This window comes from Lathyrus oleraceus, chromosome 5 (assembly GCF_024323335.1).
Source record: "Lathyrus oleraceus cultivar Zhongwan6 chromosome 5, CAAS_Psat_ZW6_1.0, whole genome shotgun sequence".
Taxonomy (NCBI): Eukaryota; Viridiplantae; Streptophyta; class Magnoliopsida; order Fabales; family Fabaceae; genus Lathyrus; species Lathyrus oleraceus.
In genome coordinates, this window is record NC_066583.1 from 66,864,447 (window position 1) to 66,888,144 (window position 23,698).

Here is a 23,698-nt window from a genome sequence, read left to right on the forward strand (position 1 = left end):
AAACTTCACCGTGAACCTAAGCTCAGTGTTCTCCTGCTGCAATCTCCCTATCTCCTTCTGGTGAATCTTCATCTGTCTGAAGTAATGATCCCTCTCAGCAAGATAGTGATCTCTCTCAGCAATATTCTTCGCTTTCTTAGTTTCCCATTCTGTGGCAAGGACTTTAGCTCTGACATCTCTCTGATTCTTCACAAGGATTTGTCTCCTCTTCTCATCTTCAATAACCCTCAAAGCCCTAGCTAGTTTCTCCTTGGTAAGGTCATACTCCTTTGTAGACGACTCCAACGCTTGGCTGACCTTGCGGTAATAGGCAATGTCTATCTCAAAGAGCTTCACCTCAATGGCATGTCTCTTATCCTGGTCTTCTACTCTCCCTTTGATTTCCTGATTAGCCATCTGAATCCTAGCAACACTCATCTCCAACTCAGTCTTCTCTGCTTGCAGTTGATCTCTGGCTTTCTTCATCTCAAGGAACTCTTCCATGCTGACAGAAGAACGTGGCCCCTCAACCGTAGGACACCAAGGATCACCTCCAGGAAATGGTAGATGAGTGAGCTCAATCCTCTTTCTAAGCCAATCATTAAATGGAGGAAAAGACCTGCTATTAACCTTACCAAAAGGAACCTTGCCCTTTCTCTGAATGTCACGCCACTCATCAGACACTTGCCTCAACCTTGTCTGATTACCCTCAATTGGGAAGTAAAAAGACTCCTGAATCTCTCGTCCAAGAGGAGGACCCTCCACAGCAAACCCCATCTGTCTCCTAAGAAGCACCGGGTTGTAATTAATGCAACCTTGAACTCCTATAAGAGGTACATTGGGAAGACTCCCACAAATGTAAATGAAATCTCGTCCAGCCATACCGTTATGAGTCCAAGCTATGTTCTTGGCTCGCAAACCCATCAACCTGACTGACCACTTGACAGTAGGGTCAAGAAAAGCAAAGGCACCTCTAGAAGGCAAATACCCCAAAACCACTTGTACAACAGCTGAGCACAACATCGGATCAATCCACCACGCCGCTTCTCGTTCCGATTATGGACCGAGTAATAAACATCCCCAACCAGAGTAAGAATGGGATTCCTCTGCATAAACAACCTGACAACATTAATGTCTACAAAGTTCTTCTGATTAGGGAACAGGATGATCCCATAAATGCTCACAGCAATCAAGGCACAGACGGTCCTCCAATTACCCACAACAGCATGCTCCTTAGCTTTAGCCTCCAAGAAACTCAGATGAAAACCAGACAACTTTCCCTTCTCCTTCAAACCCCCCTTGGTCACTTCCGAGCTCAAATAAAGAGCACGAGAAATCTCAACAGCATCAGGTTCCCCCTTAGTGACATAGAATGGAATCTGATCTCTGATCTGAATACTCAAGATGCTAGCATAGTCCTCCATCAAGGGCCCCAACAGGTAATCCGGGAACACGAAGCATCTCAAGCCAGGGTCATAAAACTGGAGAAGAGTATGGATGACGCTCCTATCACTGTCTGTGAGCCTGAAAACCAACTTCAGAATACCACCGTATGCCTCACGGAACATCCCCACATGGTCAGGCGTAATCAATGCTATCATATCTCTCAACACATCAATCTCTGGGTCAAAGAAGCTGTATACAACATCGTCTTTCAAACCGGTTCTCATGCCTGGAACAAAGAAGTCTCTCGGCCAAGATCTCAATCAAAAATGTCCCCTGCATATGGATAAACATGTGTTAGATGCAGATAAATGCAAAATGTGAATGATGCTGATGTATGAATGCAATGTACTGTGCCATCCTCCAAGTCATCTGATCATCTGTTGCACCGAGTTACGACCTCTGAACTGATCACAACCATCTGAGGTACTGAGCAACCCACAAATCCGACTTGGGGTTCCGAAATAAACGGAACTGAAGGATACATCACCATCATCACCAGAGATCCTCTGAACAGATAACCACAAGACCCTCTGAACCAGCCCAGGGAATCCTGAAATAAACGGATCCCCACTGATAAATACCACGGACAGAACTCCGGCGTCTCGGAAATAAATCCATAAATCCAACTTGTAAATAGGACTCTGATCAACAGCTGAACCATTAGTCACCATCAAAGTCACCATCAGAACATGCATCTGTAAGAATCAACCCTCCCCTCACAGGTGAATTCTAATCAGGTCATCCTAAGGCGGATAATGGTCTCGACAATCGGGCAAAGATACTCAACGGGTTTGCCCTTTCGGGTGTGCCGTTGCAGCTCTCTTAAGATCATCTAACCCAAAGATCCGGGAATGAACGGTCACCGAAGTCAACAACTCAGATGAAGTGACTCAACCAAAGTGGATACTCCACAAAGGAAGAGCTTCCTCAAAAGAACCTCGTTCGGCTTGTGGTATATCACGTCGCCCAAAACATGTTGACCTAACATGAGAGGCAACATGAGACCACACTAATCCTAGGTGTATACTCGGGCCTGGGTTTTAGCCCCACTCAGAACACCCACCCCAAATCAGAGAAACCACCTGTACAGAAGACAACACAATGATAGTATGATGCATGCAAACATTTATGCAAATATATACACAACATAATAATCATAAATGCAATAAATAGAGCAACACAAGCAACCTAAACTATCCTAGAGAACGCTAGGAGAGACTCGCTTAGGGAAGATGGACCAGCCAGAGGTCAACATCTGTATTCCCCAGCAGAGTCGCCAGCTGTCGCATCCGCGAAAAACAACCGGCGGGAAAAAACAAAACAAACAGAGCCGCCATCGTGCGTTATTTATCCCACAAGAGGGAAAGGAAACGCTCGAAGTAAACCTGGAAAGGAAATGGTCTTACGACCGAAGATTACAAGGATCGGGAGTCGGTTATGCGAAGGGAAGGTATTAGCACCCCTACGCATCCGTCGTACTCGACGGGATCCACGCTCAAAAGGATAGAAGAAAGGTTGCTAAACACTGCTCAAAAGAATGCGCGCACACTGGAATAAAACACAGATGGAAGAAGAGGGGGAAGCGGGCTCGCTAGGATATCGCATCCTATGCCTACGTATCTCATCTGGAATGAGAATCAGAGCTACCGTAGTTCGGCTCACGCACGCCGAAACAAAACACACACACAAGAAACCGACTGCCAATCGCTGGACTTATGTCAGACTCCACACAAACAGGCAAACATGGAAACCGAATGCCAATCGCTGGACTTACATCAGACTCCGAACCAACAAACACACACAGGAAACCGACTGCCTATCGCTGGACTTACGTCAGACTCCAAGAAAACAAGAGGTTAACTGGACGCTGAGTCGTCAAAAGCAACAACAAAGTTGAGCAAGCAAGCTAACAGGGAGTCCGGTACTCGAGCCTGCTAGCTGTCAAGCAAACACACTCAAAAAGAAAAAAAAGGTGCCCAAAGAGATCTCGTACGATCTCCTGCCTACGTACCTCATCTGGTATGAGGATCAGGGCGGCGTAGTTCCCCTGAACAGGGGAGAAACTTTCTCCTAACCAGAGACTGGGAAATGACAAACTAAAAGGGAGACTGACTCGAGCCTAATAGTTATCATGTAATCCACAAATGGTCCTAGGTTGAGGTTTCTATCTAACTTGCACAGGGAGCAAGCTATCCTAAACAGCACAAGCAAACACATACAAGCATAAAAAGCAAGCATACACACTATTTGCACACAATTGGGCTCATACAAGGTTAGGCTGTGAAACACAAGCCAACTGGAATCAGGTGTAGTTAGCTCTTAACCCTAACATTGAGAGTTAGGGTGAAGCAGATGAAATGGGAAGTGAGGGTAAGACCTCACAGCTTTTATCCCTGGCCTGGGAGAGCTTCAGACAAATGAAAGTGCGGGAGTTCAGAAAGTAGGAACTCTTCTCCACATATGACTGACACAACAAAGATCTTGGGTTAATATCCACAATGCATCAACACAAGGTGTGAGCAAAGTGGATGACACACTGAATAGCAGGAGATGGATTACACATCTCTTTTATCTGCCAATTGCCTCATAGAGGTCTTTTCCTGCTTGGCACAAAAGTAAACAAACACAAGCATTGCCTCTTAAGGAGGGCTTCAGACAGGTGCCTGCCCACATAACAGGACAGGTCTTCCAGACTACATGAAGTCAAGAGAGTTATACCTCAGTGGTTAAGCAACCAAGCAAAAGCAAGTTCAAAGTGAACTTAAAGCAACTAAGGTACCTGAAAAAAATCTAACCCAATCAGTATACAATTCAAACAGTCAAACAGATAACAATCAATCACACAATCAGACAGATAAGCAAGCAACAATGTGCAAGGCACAAGCTATTAAGCCACTTGGTCTCAAAGCCTACAAAACAACTCAAGGTTAGCCAACATCTAGAGAAAACATCAATGCTCAAGTGAGGAAGTATCATCAACTATGGACTTGGATGTGTAAACCTGAAATCAAAGCTCAACTGTGAGTTACAAACCACTAGGTCAAGGCCTAGGGTCAAAGATGGAGAAAAAATTCAAAACAGAACATGAAATTTAACATGAATCAACCTTATCCAATCAAGAACACAATCCAAAAGGTCCCATATCAATATCATTAACCAAAAGCATTTCATGAACCAAACATGGCAAGGTATGCAAATTGTGACCACATTGTGACATCAGAAGCAACAAATGCACATTAAATCAAAAATGATTCAAATAACCTTGGGAAAATTCATGAGTAACCAAGACATACAACATGATCATCACACAAAAAATTAGAAGCATTGGACATTATTAGGCATGGCAATCACATAGCATAAGTCAAGACAAACACAACAAGCACATGTGTGACACAAATTGTCACACCAACTTAGCATAGGCATAAAACAGAGATGGATTATGGTAAAAGCCTCAAACCAAAGCCAAAACAACACTCAACATGTCTAGAAATAGTGTGTAAAGTTTCACATTCATTGAATAAGGAACAAACATTTCACAATCAAATGAAGTTCAAGGCATTTTGAAAACTCAAATGTGACCAACCAGAATGAAAAATCTCAATTAAATCAGAAATGATCCAAAAAAATCCAAGAAAATTCATGAGCAATCATAACATTTATATCAAACATCACACAAAAAATCAGGACAATTGGAGATCATTTGGCATGGCAAACATATCAACCAAGTTGAATATCACAAGGTGTGACACCAATTGTCACACCTACCTTAGCATGATCATAAAACAGCAATGGCACATGGTAAAAATACCAAATCAACACCATAATTTCAAGCAATGAGTCTAGTTTCATCATGTAAAATTTCAGAAGCATTGGATTAAAAATGAGCATTTCACAAATGATATAGCCAAGCAAGGTCAAGAATGCATACATGTTCAAGTATCCTAGCACCAAGAATTATCCAGCCATGCACAATTTATGGAAAAATGACAAAAAAATAATAGACATAAAATGCAACACAATGCAAAAAACCTGGCAATTATTGGATCAATATTTAATTTGTTATGAATTTTTGAAGATGAAGAAAAAATTAAAAATCAACATGAAGCCATGCATGAACATATATGGAGAAAAAGAATGAAGCATTTGAAAACTTGCATGGCTGGGAATCGAATGGGGGATGACTTCAAAAATTGGCGCCAGAAGCTGCAAAACGCAGCATTTTATTTAAACGCTGGCAGTCAGCGCACGTGGTCAAAGCATGGACCAATCAGAAGCTTGCATGGCAAACGCATGCACCAATCACGTGCCAAGCCCTAACAAACACATGAGGAATGGATTATCGTGGCATAAACAGATCAAAAGCGTGGCCTTAGGTCTGCATCATCTTCTTCAAACGCGCGCTCAACATGAACAGTGAAACATTCAAACACACCAAGAACAAATTTACCAGAACTTGAAATTAAACATATCATCGTGTACATCCTTCATCATACATCAATAATCCATAGCTATTTCATCTAGAAACAATCAATCATGCATGAATCGAAGCAAACAAGTTTCATCATCAAAACTTTATACAAGCATATCTCACTCAAAACAGCATGGAATTTCATGATTTAAAGCTCAGCATCATCAGCACATTAAGATCTACAACAATAACATGATAAATTTGAGAAATAAGAGATTCGATTCAATGACCTCTTGAAGAGCATATTTGGAATTCGTGTGATTCAGGCCTTGCAATGCTCCAAACTTCTTCTATAATGCTTGTACAGTTGATTGGATGAGAGCTCGAGGTTCAATTGTGCACGAATCCTCCAGGATTTGGATTCACCATGGATGAGTTCATGCTTCAATATGCTTCAAACAGGCACGAATTCTCTTGATTCCAAGTCCAATATTGCTCAAAGATGCTTCCAGATCATGAATTGATCAAGAAAAGTGGATTGTGTTTGAAGAATTTCAAAGAAAAATCGAGAGAAAAAGTTTGAAGAATTGGATCTAGATCTGAAAAAATGGATGTTGTTAGTGAAAAGCAGTTAGGGTTTCTGTTATATACCTCCTACTAATCATGCTCCTAATCATGTTTAAGCAAATGGTAAGTGAATTAGCAAGAATGTGGTGTATGTGCAAAATTGTGATTTTCACCCTATGCATGAAATGCATGGTGAACAGTGCACGGGTTTGGATTCAAATTCACTCAAAATGTCATTTTGGAGCTAAATGCAATGGTAGAATGCTTAAACAATGCACCAATTTTAAACTTCAATTTTTCCCTCCAAAAATCAAGTGAAATGGCAAATGTTCATATGATGATAATGCATGGCATGTAATGCAAGATTTGTAAATTATAGGTCATAAGGAGAAGAATGAAAAAAGAGCCATCCAATTTGAAGTTATGGTTGAGAAGTTATGCTCATTTGAATTCCAATGCATATTTGGTCATGTTTTGATCATATCTCCTTAACCACACATGAGAAATTGATGATCTTGGACTTTTTGGAAATGGGAGAGAAAGATATACAACTTTCATGTTCAACAAAATTTCATTTGAAGCCTTCTTGATGATGTAATCTTGAGTTGAAAACCTTTCCATTTTTGGCAAGTTCAAATTATAGGTCACTTTCTATTTTTGGAAAGTTTTGTCCTGACTTTAAATTCTTCAAAGTTGATGTTTGAAATGTCAAATGAGACTTGTTTGAACATGAATGAAGTATTTCTACTCACTTCCCACCTCCATTTCCACAGTTGACCTGACAGTTGACTTTTGTAGTTGATAGATGACTTGATCATGCACAGATGATTTTGAGCCTCAACCACTTGATGAAATAACTCCAACATGAAACCCTAGCTTATACAAGCTCAATAGAATCACATGATGATCTACATCTCAATAAAGACCTCATCTCCTTGAAAAACCTTGATTGGCATAATGCAACTGATTAGGGTTGACCAGAGGTCAAAACCCTAATCCCAAGGAACCTGATCAGAAATAATGAATGATGATGATGATGATGCATCCCTTCAACCAAGATAATACTAAACCTCCTTGAGGAACCAAGAAACCCTAATTGAAGCACAAACCCTCAGATGGCTAGTGATCAATTCATGAAACCCTTAGGCTTGCATCTCTTAACTTCTCCATCTTTTGAGAAAGACCTAGGAGGATGACTTGCTTATTTCACATGATATGCAAAGATGTAATGCCTAATGTCCTAAAAAAATGAGATGCAATATGCTAAGCTAGTCCCAAGAGAGGAGGGCAAATTTTGAGGTGTTACAAGCACCTGGCCTTTAATGATCTAAATCTATTCCGATAATCGTCAATACTCTCAACAAACCTTCTCTTAATGCTAGACAATTCTGCCAAACTGATTTTGCAATGCCCTTCGTAAAACTGTTCATAGAACTTCTTTTCTAACTTGGTCCACGAATCAATCGAATTTGGGGCCAAAGAAGTGAACCATGTGAAGGCAACCTTAGTCAAAGAGGAAGGAAAGTTTTTTACTCTCAAACACTCATTGTGAGCCAAATCTCCAAACTCTGTTAAATATCTGGCAATATGTTCTATTGTCGACTCACCATATTCTCCCCCAAACTTAGTGTATTTAGGCACGCTCGTTCCTCTAGGTGACTCGGTTTGGAGAATAAATTCAGCCAATGGGGATGCATATAGTGGCCTTTGCAATGTGGCACTCATACCATTCCTAGCCATAATTCTTTCGACAATAGTTGTCAAATTATTTTCCACTGCTAAGTCTTCTTGTCGATATTGATCGACAATTTGGTCAGCATCCTGATGTCGGTTAACTAACACCATTTGGTTACGTCCTGCTACTCCAGACTCAACGCCTTGATTTTGTTGGGGTCTAAGGATTTGTCCCTCATGGACTGTCTCATCTTCTGCTGCCCCTATCTCTACTTGAACAAGAATGTTTTGCCTAACCACTTGTGCCATCTGTCGAGCTGGTGCCCCTAGGAAGTTACACAGGCGTGTCAATTGATTAGCCACCTGCCTATTTGTTTTAGCAGATTCCTGTATCACATTATTAAAAACTGTACCCATTTGATTAGTTAACATATTAACCAACTCATGATTACTATCATCCATTTGCTGCCTCAATGCCGCTATTGAAGTATTCGACAACGTCATGGTTCTATTCTGAGTATTATTCATATTCTGAGCATTGCCCCCTTGCGCTAATCCCTATAAGGAGGGACTCGTATTTTGAGTGTTGTCTGAAAACAATGTTGCACTTGATATTGATTGATATCCTGGCATTAAGGAATACGATATTCCATAAAGAGGATCTGCGGTGCCAAAGCGAGGCACATAAGGTATGAACGTTGTCATCATTGATCCTAAACCTCCCGGTGGAAGTAAAGGAATTGATGCTCCAACCGTACCTGTAGTCAACATTGTTGAGGCTGCACTTGTCAACGGAGGCAAAGTTGCAACCTGTGAAATTACTATTTATGTAGTGGATAAAGTCCCTTGTGGCACTTCATCCGTATTGGAGTTTGACATTTTCACAGTTTCTTGTGGTCTACTATATAGTTTGCCACTTCTAAGTTTCATGCAATTGCGTAACTACACTAGCACTGGTCCCACTGGGCATGCCATTTTGTTTACTGTGGAAATCTGTAAACAATCGTTGGTCCTCCCTAAGCCTAAAACTAAGGGTTACTTGCAGGATCGACCAGTTGATCCTAAGACATGTGCTAATGTAACTAGGTAACTCGTTCAATTCGATGGGCTATTAACTTTGTGAGAAACGACTTCTGACAAAATATTGAACAAGCAAAGGTTTTTCCACACAAAATGATGATGCTATAGACTATGGGTGACTCATGACCGACAACACTATAACATTCAAAAGACATACACAACGAACACGCTTTTGGTGAATTCTATTATCGTAATAGAATTAGTGTCGACGGCGTAGACGACAACATAAAAGGACAATTTAAATGTAAACGAAATTAAAACAAATTGTTCAACGGGAACAATTGAAAAATAGGGAAATTGCATTGAAGTAAATGTGGTGATTCACGTACATAACACTCTTGAAAACTCTTGCTTCCTCGCGCTGGGAATGTGAAGTTTTTTTTACAAGTGATTTTGGTACAAAGTGAACACCCCGGAGTCCTCTGTGGGACTACCTATTTATAATGAACTAAAGAGACTGTCTAGAGGCAAAACTACCCAAGAAATAATTGTCTGTAGACAGACGTCGTGCTACACGATCTAAAAACTGCTCCATATCTTTGGCGCTCATTCCCCTTGTAACTGCTAGTCATTTTGAATTTCAAACTTATCCCGCTCAGGTATTTATGTCGACACCATCCCCTATGTGTCCGATATAATCAAGAACTTCTTAAGTTCCAATCTTTGGTTTAGTCGACAGGACAGATTTTGACCCAACTTGCTTCTTCCGTCGATTTCATCTTCTGGTAACTTGTGGTTTTCCCAGCTCCTGCTTATCTTGGACTCATCTTTCCTTTCAAACATCCCCTTGGTGAGGTATAATCCTTAAATCCATAAGGCTCTTTCATTAATTACGCCTTCAACATGCCTTACTAATTTCTTGTGATAACAATGTGTCACCTTGTTTACCGGAACTCTTTCAATAAATGTTCCAGAATGTTTTTTTTATTAAAGAACCATAACTCTTTGTTGAAGTCTTTCGATTTACTATTTGCAATGTTCCGGATCTCTTTGGTTTAGTCTTCCAATTTGAAAAAAATACATACCGGAAGTCTTTTTCCAGGAGTTCCGGTGCGAGGGTGTGTAAGACCCCAATTTTGATCCTAAGATCCCTCATGCCATCTCACCATATGCATTAGCATTGGGATCATACCTTGGCATCCTCCTTACCCCTCTTTCATTGGGTTTGTTTTAGGATAGATCATCAAACATCATGTGATTGTATCATACTTGTATATTATTATTTCACTAACCAAAATACCAAAAAATTTGTCTTTGCATTTGCCTAACTCTTTTGTAGGTAGGGCATGATCCCCATTGATCTATCAAGTTCATATCCAGGGTTTAAAACTCTCATGGCTAAGAGAACAAATAAGGATTGGTCCACAATGTCTCTAAGAATCATATATGAGTCCCAATGATCTCTACATATTATTTTGATCAAGCATTCTTCAAGAGTTTGGAGTTGGTTTGCCTTGGGAACCCTAGTTTGACTAGGTATCTTGTGTAACTTCCTCAACAAGATTCCTAACCAATTGATCAAATATTTAAAAGGGGAATCTAAAGTTTCATCATATTATGCATATGTGATCTACCATGAGCCTAAAAAGTCAAGAGAATTGCAAGTTAGCAAGTTGGTTGATGGTGGTTGGCCAGATGAATTCATCTGATCAAAACTAGGTCTCCCTAGACCCTATCTCCTACACTTTTCATCATATGAAAATTATTCCAAAATCAAAGTTACTCTAAATTAAATTCCAAAAAACTTTAATGTTGAGGTCTAGATCTAATTTTGCTTGTAAAGTCATTTTTTATGTTGAAACATTATAGGTCATTTTGTCTAAACCCTAATTTGAAAGTCAACTTCCCAAGGCCATAACTTGCTCATTCTTTATGAGATGAAATATTTCCAAGTTTCACAATCAAATTAAATATGTCTATTTAAAATTTTATTTTTGGAGTGAAAGCTAAATCAACTTTTATGAGCATGTGATATAAGGATACATTATAGGTCATTTTGGACCAATACCATTGAACAAGTGATTTTCCTCAACTTAAAAAATGCATAACTCTCTCATTCTAAATCCAAATTATGTCAAATTGGTGACCATTTTGAATGTATTTGAAATATATATAACTTTGATGAATACACTTTTCTTATTTGGAGCTCACATAAAATGTTTAGTAAGGTGGAACATTGAAGTATATGACTTGACACTTAGAAAAATTTTCAACATGTTGAAATATCCAAACTTCCACCTCAAAATTCACCTCGATCCAAGCTCCAAATGGAAAAGTGTTCAACATAATAGTTGTTCCTCTTGATCTAAGCTTTCCAAAGAGTCCTAATTCATTCATTTTGGATCAAGTTTGTTAGGGCTGCACATGGTTTTAACAGGCTTGCATCATTGGTGGAAATCAAAATTCAAATGATCACATAACATTGCTTTTCCATTCAAGCTTCATTCCAACATTATTTCAATTTCATTTGAACCTAATTGGATTGCTTCATGGGCCTATACACGCCCATGCAAGCTTGTGCATGAGATTGCCAAATTTGGAAGAAAATTGAAGTGTGCAAATAACACTCCGAATTGCTATAAATATGGAACCCTTAGCTCATTTCAAGGGATCTCTGCGCGCCAGCTTTGCCCCTTCTCTTCAAACCCTCACAATTCAAAGGAAAACTTGATAATTTTCACTTGATAATTTTCACTTGAAAATTGAGTTTGAATCTCACTGTTTGGAGATTCAAAAACTCCAGGATCCAAAGCTTCTTTCCATTCCTAATCCACTTCTGCAAGTCATTGGAGCAAGATCAAACAAGAATTGAAGCAAGGAAGAGCAAGTTCTGCACAACATTGAAGGTATTTTCCAGAATTTTTCTTCTCCTCGATTCTCACTCAATTCTCATCAATTCTCTTGGATCTTTGGTTGTCTGAAGTCCTACCAATGTAGGCAAGAAGATTGAGTTGCTTTGAGGTCAAAGCGAAGCAACTCAGTTAACATACCTCAAAATTAAACTCCTCATATCTTTCTATATATTTGGAGTTAGTTAAAATTGAGGTCAGATTCGTGCTCTATGCCATTTTTTCTTTCAAATCATATCCTCATTTTTCATTTTTGTGATGGTGATGACTGAACCAGTCCGACGATGTTCGCCTGAGAAGGTGACCGACCATTTGCTCCGGCGATGTGCTGGACAGGTTCTGAGCCACATGATCAATTCAAATTATTTTAATCTCACGCGTTGGTTTTGATTACCATCCCTGCAGCGCATTGACTAATGTCCATTGTGGAACGCACCTGAGGACCACTTGATCTGCCACCTCAACTAATGGGGGAGATCAAGTGGTCCACGTTTTTTGTATTTTCTGATTTTCATTTTATTCCTTTGATTTTCATTAATTCATATTAATTTTAATATTGATCCAAAAAATATGAGAGTTTCACTAAAAAAATCTAAATAAAATCCTCTTTCATATTTTGAATTAAAATTATTTTTTGGATCATTATTAATATTTTTTATAATTTAATTGATTTTGTGATTATTTTTAATTGTTTAAAAATACTTTTAAGTTTTCAAAAATTCTGAATTTTTTTCTCCAAGGTCCTTTGACCTTGTTTGACCTATGATAAATCTCATGGCCATTTATTTGGTGTTTTGATAAGGTTTTAGGAATTTGACAAACCATATTTAATTTAATGCGTTATTTTTAGTATTTTAAAATTGAATAAATGCCAAATAATTATGTTGAGCCATTTTGATTGATTTGTGTAAGTTTGACTTGTGTTGTTGGACCTTGGTCAAGGTTGATTTGACTTTGCAAGGTTAAGATCATTGGATTTAGGGGATTGATGGAATGTACATTCCATCTCCCAAAATGAATGGATGATCTTAATTTGGTAAAAGTCCTCCTTTGTCCAATTTGAGTTTGATCTATATCTCATCCCTCTTCATCTTATTCCCCTTCTTTAACATTCATGTCATGATCCTATGATATCTCTACATCCTAAGGCTAGTTGATTGCAAAATCAACATAAGTATGGATGAGATTATGTCACCACTTTTGCATATTCTTTTTTTTTGTGTGTGGTATGTTTCATGAGCATAGTTCATTATATTATGTCTCCAACATGCATTAACACCAAAATTCTATTGCCCGACCTCAAATAGTTGTGACTTCTACATAAGTCAAATTACGATTGCTTAACATAGCACTAAATTTTGACACAAAAGGCATAACATAACACTAGTGAGATTGTAAGTCTCCCCTCTTTCATGGTATTATGTGGAAACTTGACCTTTTTTTCTTCCATTGGAAGATGTCTTGGTTCAAGGATCCATGCTTGTGATAAGTGGGTTGAATGTTCTCCAAAGAATGACTTAAACAAAAAAAAAAAGCTAAGACAATACTAATTTCTAACTCATTAACAACTAATATTTAATTTCAAGTCATTTACTTTAATGCACTTTATTTTTTAGCTCTATTCATTTGCCATTATTCATATCATTCTAATTGTTTTTGATTAATGTCATTTTCACTTTGTCAATTTGGACTAGGGGTGGAAAAACGGGCTCGGCCCGCTGGGCATGCCCATTTTGCCCGCACTTTTGTGCGGGGCGGGCCAAGGATTTAGGCCCTCACCCTCAATTGTGTCCGCCCTGTCCCGCCCCATTTTTTTCGCGGGCTTTTGCAGGCACGTGTATTTACATAAATTTTTGCATTTTTAGGCTTAAAGAGTGCAGTGCTCGCGGGCTTCCCCGCCCCGCCCTCACTTTTTTGCGGGACGGGTCTAAGTTTTAGGCCCCCATCCTCAACTATGATCTCCCCACCCCGCCCCATTTTTTTGTGGGCTTTTGCGGGGCGGGCCTAAACGGGGCGGGCATGCCCGTTTGCCACCCCTAATTTGGACCATATTTTGTGATATATTTTTCTTGTGTATATTGTGCTTGTTTGTATGGTCTTTGACCATTAATGTACATAATAAGAACAAAAACCATAAAAAACATCTTGTGTGGACTGTTGGTTCGATTTGAGACTTTTGGACTTAGAATTTAGGTAACACTCCCTATGCAGAGGACTTAGCCAATGCCAACTTTCATGTAACCAAGTGCTTATAATCTGAAACTTTATCTGATACATCATTGGAGATCCATTTGAGTTCATCTACAACATGATCATTGTGAAGCTGTTATTTTGAACCTGTGACTTGTGGCATTGTGGAATTCATTTGCTACATGGGCAAATTTGAAGAACATCATGGAGTTGCTAAGCTTGGATGTAGCTATCTTTATTTGATGCCTTGCTCTTCAAAGTTGATATTTTGTGTATTGTTTGTTGCTTGATTTTAATGTCCAAGGGAATTTGGGTTTCTATATGACATTCTTGTCTATTGGATTGTAGCCCATTTGTCAGATCTTTTCAACTCTTAACTTTTAAATTTATGCTTAGGATTAGTCTCTCCATCTCCTCCCCACTTCTTTAATTTCAAAATCTCTCCCTCCTTTCAAAAAATATTCTTTGCTTGTGTTTGTAGATTTTCAAACTTTGACCACTTTTGCAAACTAGAAACTTTGGCCTTAAGCCATTGCATTTTCAAACTCATCTTCTTAATCAAACTTGTAAATATACTTAACTATACTTGACTTAAAATTTTCAAAAGCCAAAAAGAATTAACTCATTCAAACCATTTTTTGACTTTTGTGCCTTTCAAACCTAATTTTTGTTAAAAGCAAAACATCCACTTTGAAATTTATATCACGAACTACGAGGTTTTGATCCCTCATTTTTATGTTGGTACGTAGGCACAAGTCCAAAGGTCTTGTCAAACACAAAAATATAATTAATAAATTCTTTTCTCATCCCCCTATTCTATTTGCTTGCTAACATCATTTGTACAAAAATACATATGCACACAAGAAAGGGCTCCCTAGGAGTACCTATGACACTTTGGGTGCTAACACCTTCCCTCTGTGTAACCAACCCCCTTACCTGTAATCTCTGACATTTTATTAGTTTTGATTTGAAAGCTTCTTATTTGTGGATTTTGTTCGTACTTTTTCCCTTTTCCCTCGAAACAATAAAAGCGCGGTGGCGACTCTTGTTATTTGATGTCTTACTTATCCATAGCTTGATGCTCATGAATTTACCGCTACAGGATGTAATGTGTAATTTTCGAAAGTATCAACTGAATGGTAAAAATAAAAAGGTAAATTGGTTAAAAGCAATTAAGGGTAAAATTGGTACTTTAAAAAAATTGTTGGGGTATGAGTCTAAACCTAGGGGTATGAAGTAAAATTTTCTATTTTTTAATATATTTTTCTATGTAATAAAAATATTTGGCCCCCAAAAATTTAGAGTCCATATTGTAGGGTTGACTGCACACCTGTGCAAGACCAAGTCTATCCATACTATAAGCCATACATTATACAAGTTCCCATGAAAGAGAGGCGAGCCACAAAGAACACACTTAAGTACCAAATACTTTTTAGGTCAAATCTTTCCAAAATCTCACTTTTAAAAGTATCATCCTTCTTTTATGATGTTGAAAATCTAATAATGTCGCAAAGATATCCTATACTAAAAACTCATAATTTTGGATCATGCAAAAAACTATGATAATAGTTGTCAAAAAATCTGATAAGAGAAATAAAGGTCCATGTACAACACAAGAATATAAGATAGAAAATTTTAAAATCAGAGAAAATTCATTGATGTTGTCTAATGAAAATGAAAGAATAACACTAAGTGAAAAATTTTATAACGTATAAAATTTTAAATATCTCATAGTCTTCGATACATTCATCCTCTCTGAAAAAATATCTAATTGTATTTTATAATACTTTAGTAATAAAAATGAGATACAACTTTTTTTTGAATAAAGGAGGACAAAAGACCAAAAGAAAAAGATTACACCGGGATTAATCGGGGAATAGAGATTCCCATCAAATCACCTTAAAAGAGATGATTAACAAAAGTAGGACACACTACAAAGAAACATAGCTCTTCATGGAGATCAATGTCATTATTTGTTAAAACATCCGCATTGGAATTTGCTTCTTTATGCACATGCTTTAACAAAATTTTCTTATTTTGATTTTGGTGATGAGACTCTTCCTAATATCACTACAAGATTCCTTAGATTTAATTGCATTCACTACTAGTTGGGAATCAATATTGATTTCAATAGCCTTGAATCCCAACCTAGTAGCAAGTTTCAACCTCCCAATAATTCTGCAACATACTCATTACAAATTTCAATCCTATGGGAGAAACCTCTTAACCACTCCCCTTCATTTCTTCGAATAAGACCTCCACATCCTACTTTGCCTTTAACATCCTTTTCCCGGTTGGTATTCAATTTAACCCTTCCTAAAGGAGGATAATCCCATCGGACTACCTAAACTTCTCTTTATGGTGCACAATGATTTTAGAAGCTAATTTTGCACAATCATAGTCACTTACCATCATTCTTATATGAATCTCCATACAATAAGGTCTATTAAAGTTATCACCATAGATCTCTTTGTTGTGCCATCTCCACAGGCTATAACAAGGTGTAACCCAAAAGGCGTTCCAATCTTCATGTTCATTCCATTCCATATTACTACTCAGGTTCATCTTGATCCAATGATCTATATTTCCTGTAACTCTCACATTTATGTGAATAATGGAAAACCAAAGAGGCATAACCATATGACAATCCCTTAGCACATGTAGAGCGTCCTCTTCCACATCCTGACAAAAGGCGTACATGGCACTACCTATCCTCATACAATTCTTTTTCCAGTTTGTAAGTAATCCATCATAACATGCCAGTCACGTAAAGCATCTAATTCTCTCAGGAGCTTGGATTTTCCAAATTATTTTCCAATTATTATCCCCAATATCATTTTTCTGCCCTGCAATAGCTCGATACATACTTCCAACATTAAAGCTCTTGTTCATCTCTGCTAATGCTATTCTTATATCAGAACCCATATCTTTACAAGTATGGGTAATACTTGTTATTCTACTCAATAAATCATCAGGGAGCAAGTTGTTCAAACACTTCTAGTTCCAGTCACCTTCATTGTCAACAAGCTCTGAGAATTTAGCATTCATGATCGTGGATAGGATATGAAGATTCAGATCAATGATTTTGATACCCGATGTAATCCAACTTGTTCTCCACGCCTCCACTGATTCACCATTATCGATATTCCACAATCAAGTGTCATTCAACATTGGCCAAAGCTTCACAAGGTTCTTCCAGAAACTTGAGTCAGTGGGCTCCATGCATATCTCATCATTGCTATTATTCCTCTACAAAACTTCACTCCACGAGCCGCAACCACCTGCTTGAAGATGCCAACCTAATTTAAGAAGACAAACTTTGTTCACAACGTTAACTCTCATAAAACCAAGACCACTAATATCTTTTGGTTTCATAATTTTGATCCACTTAACAACATGATATTTCTTGAAATGACATACAAATTAAAAATATATCTTACTACTATACCATGTGAGGAAAAGTTGATATGTATAATTCATTTTAATCTTTCTCTTCCTTTATAATATTTGACTGTGTAAAACATTTTATAAATGTTTCAATTTCAATCGACTCAAATAAAAATGAATTTCACAAAATAAATATGAGGTTTAAAATACTTTTAACATTATTGCTAAATAATTTGTCTCATATGAGGGTAACTAAGATGGGGTTATGTTCCATTCAGGAATCAGAAATGGTTGATTTAGCTATGTGAAGGAACCATAAATGATGAGAGTTGGATAATAGTTGATCTTAAACGGTGGCTCCGATCTCTCTTACGGTGGTGCGGGGTGGACCTAAATGGTTAACACTCCAATGTCCAAGTCATTTCAAGATTCAAGACGAGTAAAGTGAAATTTGAGATAATATATTGTGTACCTTCTTATAACATGTGAACTATTTTTATATATTAGGTCGAGTAGAGTGGGATTTTTGAGATAAATCGGGTCTTGGTTAATTGGGCCTTATGCTGGTCCACAACATTTTCCCCCAAGGCTTTTCCGGGAACTAGAGGGGCCAGGTGAAGCCTTAGATGTCATTGACCGACCTCCATGTCGTAGTTTGGTGTGGATAGAACTGAATCGCCTATGATTAGTTTTTGAAAAAGTAATGGGGAACAAGCACATTTAATACGGTTCCATTATTTAGACACTTCGTCACCCATTCCTGACACGTGCGACGACGTGACCAACTAGTGTGTGGTGCAGTGCATAGAGTGCTTAAGTGCACTGGATTTTTGTGTGTTTCCATGAATGAAATTCTAGCTGTTCATCTTGTAATTTTTATTCATAGTTAGTCTCGAATCTTCGGTTGTCATTAATTATAAGTAGAATGAGTTGAATATTTAGAAGTCTTCGGCTACCATTAATTATGCGATCAAAAGTGAGCATTGTAAAACATGTGAAGAATTGTATCAACATGGGTGTAGAACTACATATTGATTAGAAGACTGAGAAAGGGCTTTTGGGATGACATGAATTTCAGTAGCAAATGGGAGTAATGAAGGATACACACTGTTTGTAGATAGTTTATTCAATAACCCATTAACATAAAAGATGGTTTTAAGATTTTATTGCCAGCAAAGCTAGTGATGCATCTTAATGCTATTGAACCATCTGAAAAACTAAACCATCTAAAAACTACAACCATTCATTGCTTCATAAATTACTGCAGGAAAATAAGTTAGAATTTATTTCACAGCATATTATGTAATTGGTACTGAAGTTGTTTTCTATGAAGCTAGATAGATGAAAATTATTGCTATGATGAACTTATTTGATATGGAGCGACATATATGACAGCATATTCGAATGTTATGGTTATTTCATAAGTTTTAAAATATCATTACATGTGTTATTATGTCATAGGACTGCATGAAATTTATTAATATGACAAAGTTAATCTCAATTTATTTTAAGCCTGCCAGAGGTAGAGTAGTTTAGTTCAGATTTAGGAAAAGAAAAAACTGATACAATTACATATGATGGTGATATGAGTACGACGACAAACCTTTTCCATAATTTGTCGTAAATCATGAGCTGATTTACAAATCAAGGGGATACATTCCTTATCCCAAAAGAAGAAATTTCCAATCTTGTTATCATGTTCAACCTCAATTTCTATTTTGAACCTAATATAAAATAAATGGATATTGTTATAGATACAAAACGTCTAGGTGAATGCATAACATCACGAAAATAGAAATAGGAATGTTTACTTGGTGATTGGGGGAGGCTTGTTATCTGAACAGTCACATTGAAAAGACTCACCGGGTGATTTGTTGGTCTTGTTACATGTTGGAAAAACTTCATAATACCAGTCAAAACAATTAGCCTTGAACCTTTTAGTCATACCAATAGTATTGCAAAAAGTAACATATTAGAAACAGTAACAATGTCATAAAGAATATGTATTCTGATATAACTAACAAAATATTGTAATATTAAATGTCTAGTAAGAATAATAACAGATATCCTTAAGAGAAATGATTTGGCCAATAGTTTTGACATCTTTAATAAAGGAGAATGGTCTTTCTTCAAAAGCTGCTTGTGATCCAAAATTGACAGACAGTGTTTGCGAAGCAATCAGATATGGCTTGCCATCTTCAAAGCTAATGGTTTAAAGAAATACAAAACCATAAGACATTCAAAGATATAAATATATATAGATAGTCATGTTTAGGAAATGTATAATAACTGTCCAGGTAATGTAATATAAGATATGTATAGGAGAAATGTACTTCGATTTGAATTCAGTGACTTGGGGATGATCATAGTTGAGGAGCAATTTCGATCCATTCCAAGCATTTCAAACGTCGAGCTTCCTAGTGGCTGCAGGCATGTAAAGTCTCATTTAAAAGAATACAGTACAACAGTAAGACATGAAAAATGTGAAATGTGTATTAAGGGGAGTTACATGAACTTTGGTGACACCAAGCATGGGTGAGTATCACAACTGGGGGGGGGTATTTCTTTTGTGTATGCCAAAAGTTGATTTACGTACAACTTCCAAAGTGTGACATCTAGTTCAGCTCCACTGAATAACAATGAAACCAACAAAAGTTAGATAGTATTGCTAAAGTACCAACTGAGGTAAATTATGCATGTGTGTAAATGTGGTGTAACATACCATTCATCGGAGAGTATAACATTGATGCGAGCCTTTTTGCCACACCCGCCTGTTTGAGACCTTACAACTTGGTGAAGAACACCAATGACATATGTTTATGAAAATATTCACATCTTAGAAGATGTTGGAAAGAAATATGCGCATCTTAAGAGAATTGTTGCAAGAAAGTACCGTATAAGCTGTAAACTTCAAAGTCTTCATTCAAAAAATCTCCTAACGGCTTGAAATTGAAGTTATGAAGTGGTATGCCAGGCATGTCAATGGTTGTGACTGCGGTTGTCCCATTAAAAAATATTTTGGACTTGTTGTCACATACTTTCAATGACAGATCATAAATTTGAGACTCTTCGTTATAAACCTTATATGTGTGATGCTTTTTTAATGTTTGCGTCCACAACTCAAGTTCACAACTCATGGTCACACACGTGGATTTGGTGTCCCTTGCCATTGAAAAGAATCTATATTAGTATGTTAAACTTGGATTCAACAAATAAATAATGGGAAATACAAAAAAAGTAACAACTCGGAATCATGTATAATAGCTTCGACATGCCGTTGTCCGTTGCGCTCCTTCACTACCCATAGATCAGTAACGCGTATTACAATTTTCCATACTTTTTGATCAGGTCTCAATGCACTGATAAGAATTGGTGGCTTGGACATGATTTTCGGTTGATGTAATCTCATAAACATTAATATGTCAGAAGAATGATTAAGAACATTATGAAAATCATGGTAAAACATGACATAACATAAAACAGTGAAACATTTGTGAAATGTAAAATGGTTCTATTCAAAAAATGAATCACATCCGAAGTTGGAAAAAATAATTAAAAGACCGGATATTTAATACAAAACTACTATGACAACACAAAGAAATGTATCTGATATAAGAAAACGACATGAAAATGTAAACAAACAGATAGTTCATCACATATGAGTATGAACATGCAGTTAGTTTATCACAAATGAGTTTATTGACTACTGAACTACGACAACAACAAAACATGGGAGTGAATTCAAAAAACATAATGAACCATCTACGAAATGTAAAATTGTTTTATTCAGAAAATGAATCACATCCAAAGTTTCAACACAAGTGCATCATATATGAAAATAACAGTGTTATAACCTTTTAACAGTCGGAAGAAAAAATAGGCATTAAAGTATTTCCTTCGTTGTTGAAGATGGATGAATGTGATGCATTTATGGAGGTTTGATGAAGCTATGTTGAAAGACGGAAATCATAGGAATGTGAAAGGAAAGTGGAAAATGTAAAAGTTGTTTCTAGTTCTGAAGACAAGCCAAAGGTAAAGTGTAAAAATGAGTCAAGTGATGGAAGAAGGAAACATTTGCCGGGTAATAGATTATACTAAATTTTTTTGAAAAATTGAATTTGGGGAATGTGAAAAGCGCCTTGTGGTAGAATCAGAGCATGTGATTGGGCAGTAACCAGTGTATTAGTAAATTACATGAGTAGTCATTATTAAGTGTAATTAATTTATGTAATAAAGGGTACAATGAAGGGTATATTAGGTAGTGTCTATGTATGTTTTATGCGTAGTTAGATAGTTGAAACCACATGTGTCAGAAAATACTATTATTTAAATTTAATGTGATTAAATTTCTAAACCATGATTACTGCAGGAAGCTATTGAGAATGTAGCAAGTGTGAATAGTATAAATAATAGTTTCACATTGATTAGAAATGTGGAGAATTGAGCATTTATAAGTGAAATAATTCACCCATCTATCACCTTAAGATTTAAGGTGAATATGTGGTGTGTCTCTCACAAAGATGTTTCTCGAAAAAGAAAATCCTACAATATTCAATACTCCCTAATGAAAAACTTCCCTAACACATGCTATCATGAGCATTTGGTTCAAGAAAGGGGCTTCCTTACTTGTTCCTTATTTTTTTTATTTTAAATGAAGAACATGATTATTGGTCTTATTTTGGGATTGCTACATAAATTTCAAAGAAACTTTGTCTGAGTTACATGGATAATTGTGTTGTTTTACGGTTCTTCAGTTAAGCAATGTGTTCCAACTAAAGTAACTCTTAATTTTTTATTTGGTTTTGTAATTTATTTATTCAAAAATCGCCGACTAATAGTTTATGAGATATATAGTGGGGTCTAATGGGATCTCTTTTAGAATTTTTTATAGATTATATAAATATTTAGAAAATATATATAAGTTTTTAAAATAATTGATAGATGTTAAATAATATAAAAAATTATATGAGTCCATTCAAAGAATTCAAATGGATAAAATGAATTTGAGTGTTCTAATATTTTTTTTACTTTTTATATACAAAAACATAAAAATTTAAAGTATATTGCGCGATTAGTGGAACAATTTTAAATGAATGATATAAATATTTAAGAAATATAAATAAATTGCTTAAATAATTGAAAAGTGTGAAAAAATATGATAAATTAAGTGAAATTCATTTATACCATCAATTTGAGTAGCATAGATGGATCCTTTGAAATCACTCAATCTCCTCCCAAAATCTCTTACCTGTTTATGAATAAAATTCTCAACATTAAGTACATCATATTCATATAGATATTAGCGTTTTAAAAAACGGTCCACCACAAAACGGTTTTAGAAAATATTGATATTGGTGCCGTTATCACCGTTATTTATATTAAATAATAAATTATGGTTAATTCACACCGTGACGATCATAATTAATGTCATAACACATGTAATTATGGATGTTCAAAACTGAATAAATCCAATGGAAAATCGCAAACCAAACAAAACAAAACTAAAACTGCAAAAAAAAAAAAAAAACGCATGTAGTTCGGATTTGTTTGGGCCATCTTTTAACAAAATCATATGGTTCGGTTCAGTTTGCGGTTTGTATTTTTCAAACCGAATCAAACCGCATTATGTTACAACTTAAATTTCATTTAACTCACATTCAACCCAAACTTAAACCTATTATGCCTTAGTCTTACGATTATGAATGATTTTCTCTTTCTCGCATTCAGGATTTCAGTTTCAGCCTTCTCAAATCTCTTATAGTATTATGGCGTCTTCTTCGATAAATACATCTTGAATCTTCTTGTCTAACCTCTACTCTCTTTATTCTTTATTATTCACTCTCTCATTTTTATGCAACTGTTCTCTCTTCCATTTTAGTTTTTATCGGACATCTTGTCTAATCTTTCATATGTTATGTCCTTTCTTTTTTATCTTCATTAATCTCTTATCTCCTCTATTTTTTTTCTCATTATAATGTTTTTGATATTGTTTTATATTTATTATTTCAGTTTTATCTAATCTTATTTTTACATATTAAATGGGAAGTTGTTGTCAAAATATGATTAGTTTTGTTGTTACTTGGTAGTATATGAATGAGTAAATATAAATTTATGTTGT

General features: G+C 36.5%; 1 protein-coding gene and 1 long non-coding RNA gene across 4 annotated transcripts; both read right to left on the reverse strand.

Moving 5' to 3' along the window:
- Positions 1-7,702: 7,702 nt before the first annotated feature.
- LOC127078750 (uncharacterized) lies at positions 7,703-8,578 on the reverse strand. Its single transcript, XM_051019181.1, has one exon. It carries the CDS (start codon positions 8,576-8,578, stop codon positions 7,703-7,705), a length of 876 nt encoding a protein of 291 aa, XP_050875138.1.
- Positions 8,579-16,001: 7,423 nt separating this feature from the next.
- On the reverse strand, positions 16,002-21,618 carry LOC127085092 (uncharacterized). Of its 3 annotated transcripts, none has more exons than XR_007788929.1 (7): positions 20,474-21,618; positions 20,303-20,351; positions 20,090-20,209; positions 19,914-20,004; positions 19,392-19,784; positions 19,184-19,304; positions 16,002-17,492 (listed from the first exon to the last, which is right to left on the reverse strand). It is a non-coding gene; the product is annotated as an uncharacterized LOC127085092 (long non-coding RNA). The 3 variants fall into 3 exon arrangements; XR_007788928.1 differs by having other exon boundaries at positions 20,303-20,369; XR_007788927.1 differs by lacking the exon at positions 20,474-21,618 and having other exon boundaries at positions 20,303-20,460.
- Positions 21,619-23,698: the final 2,080 nt, after the last annotated feature.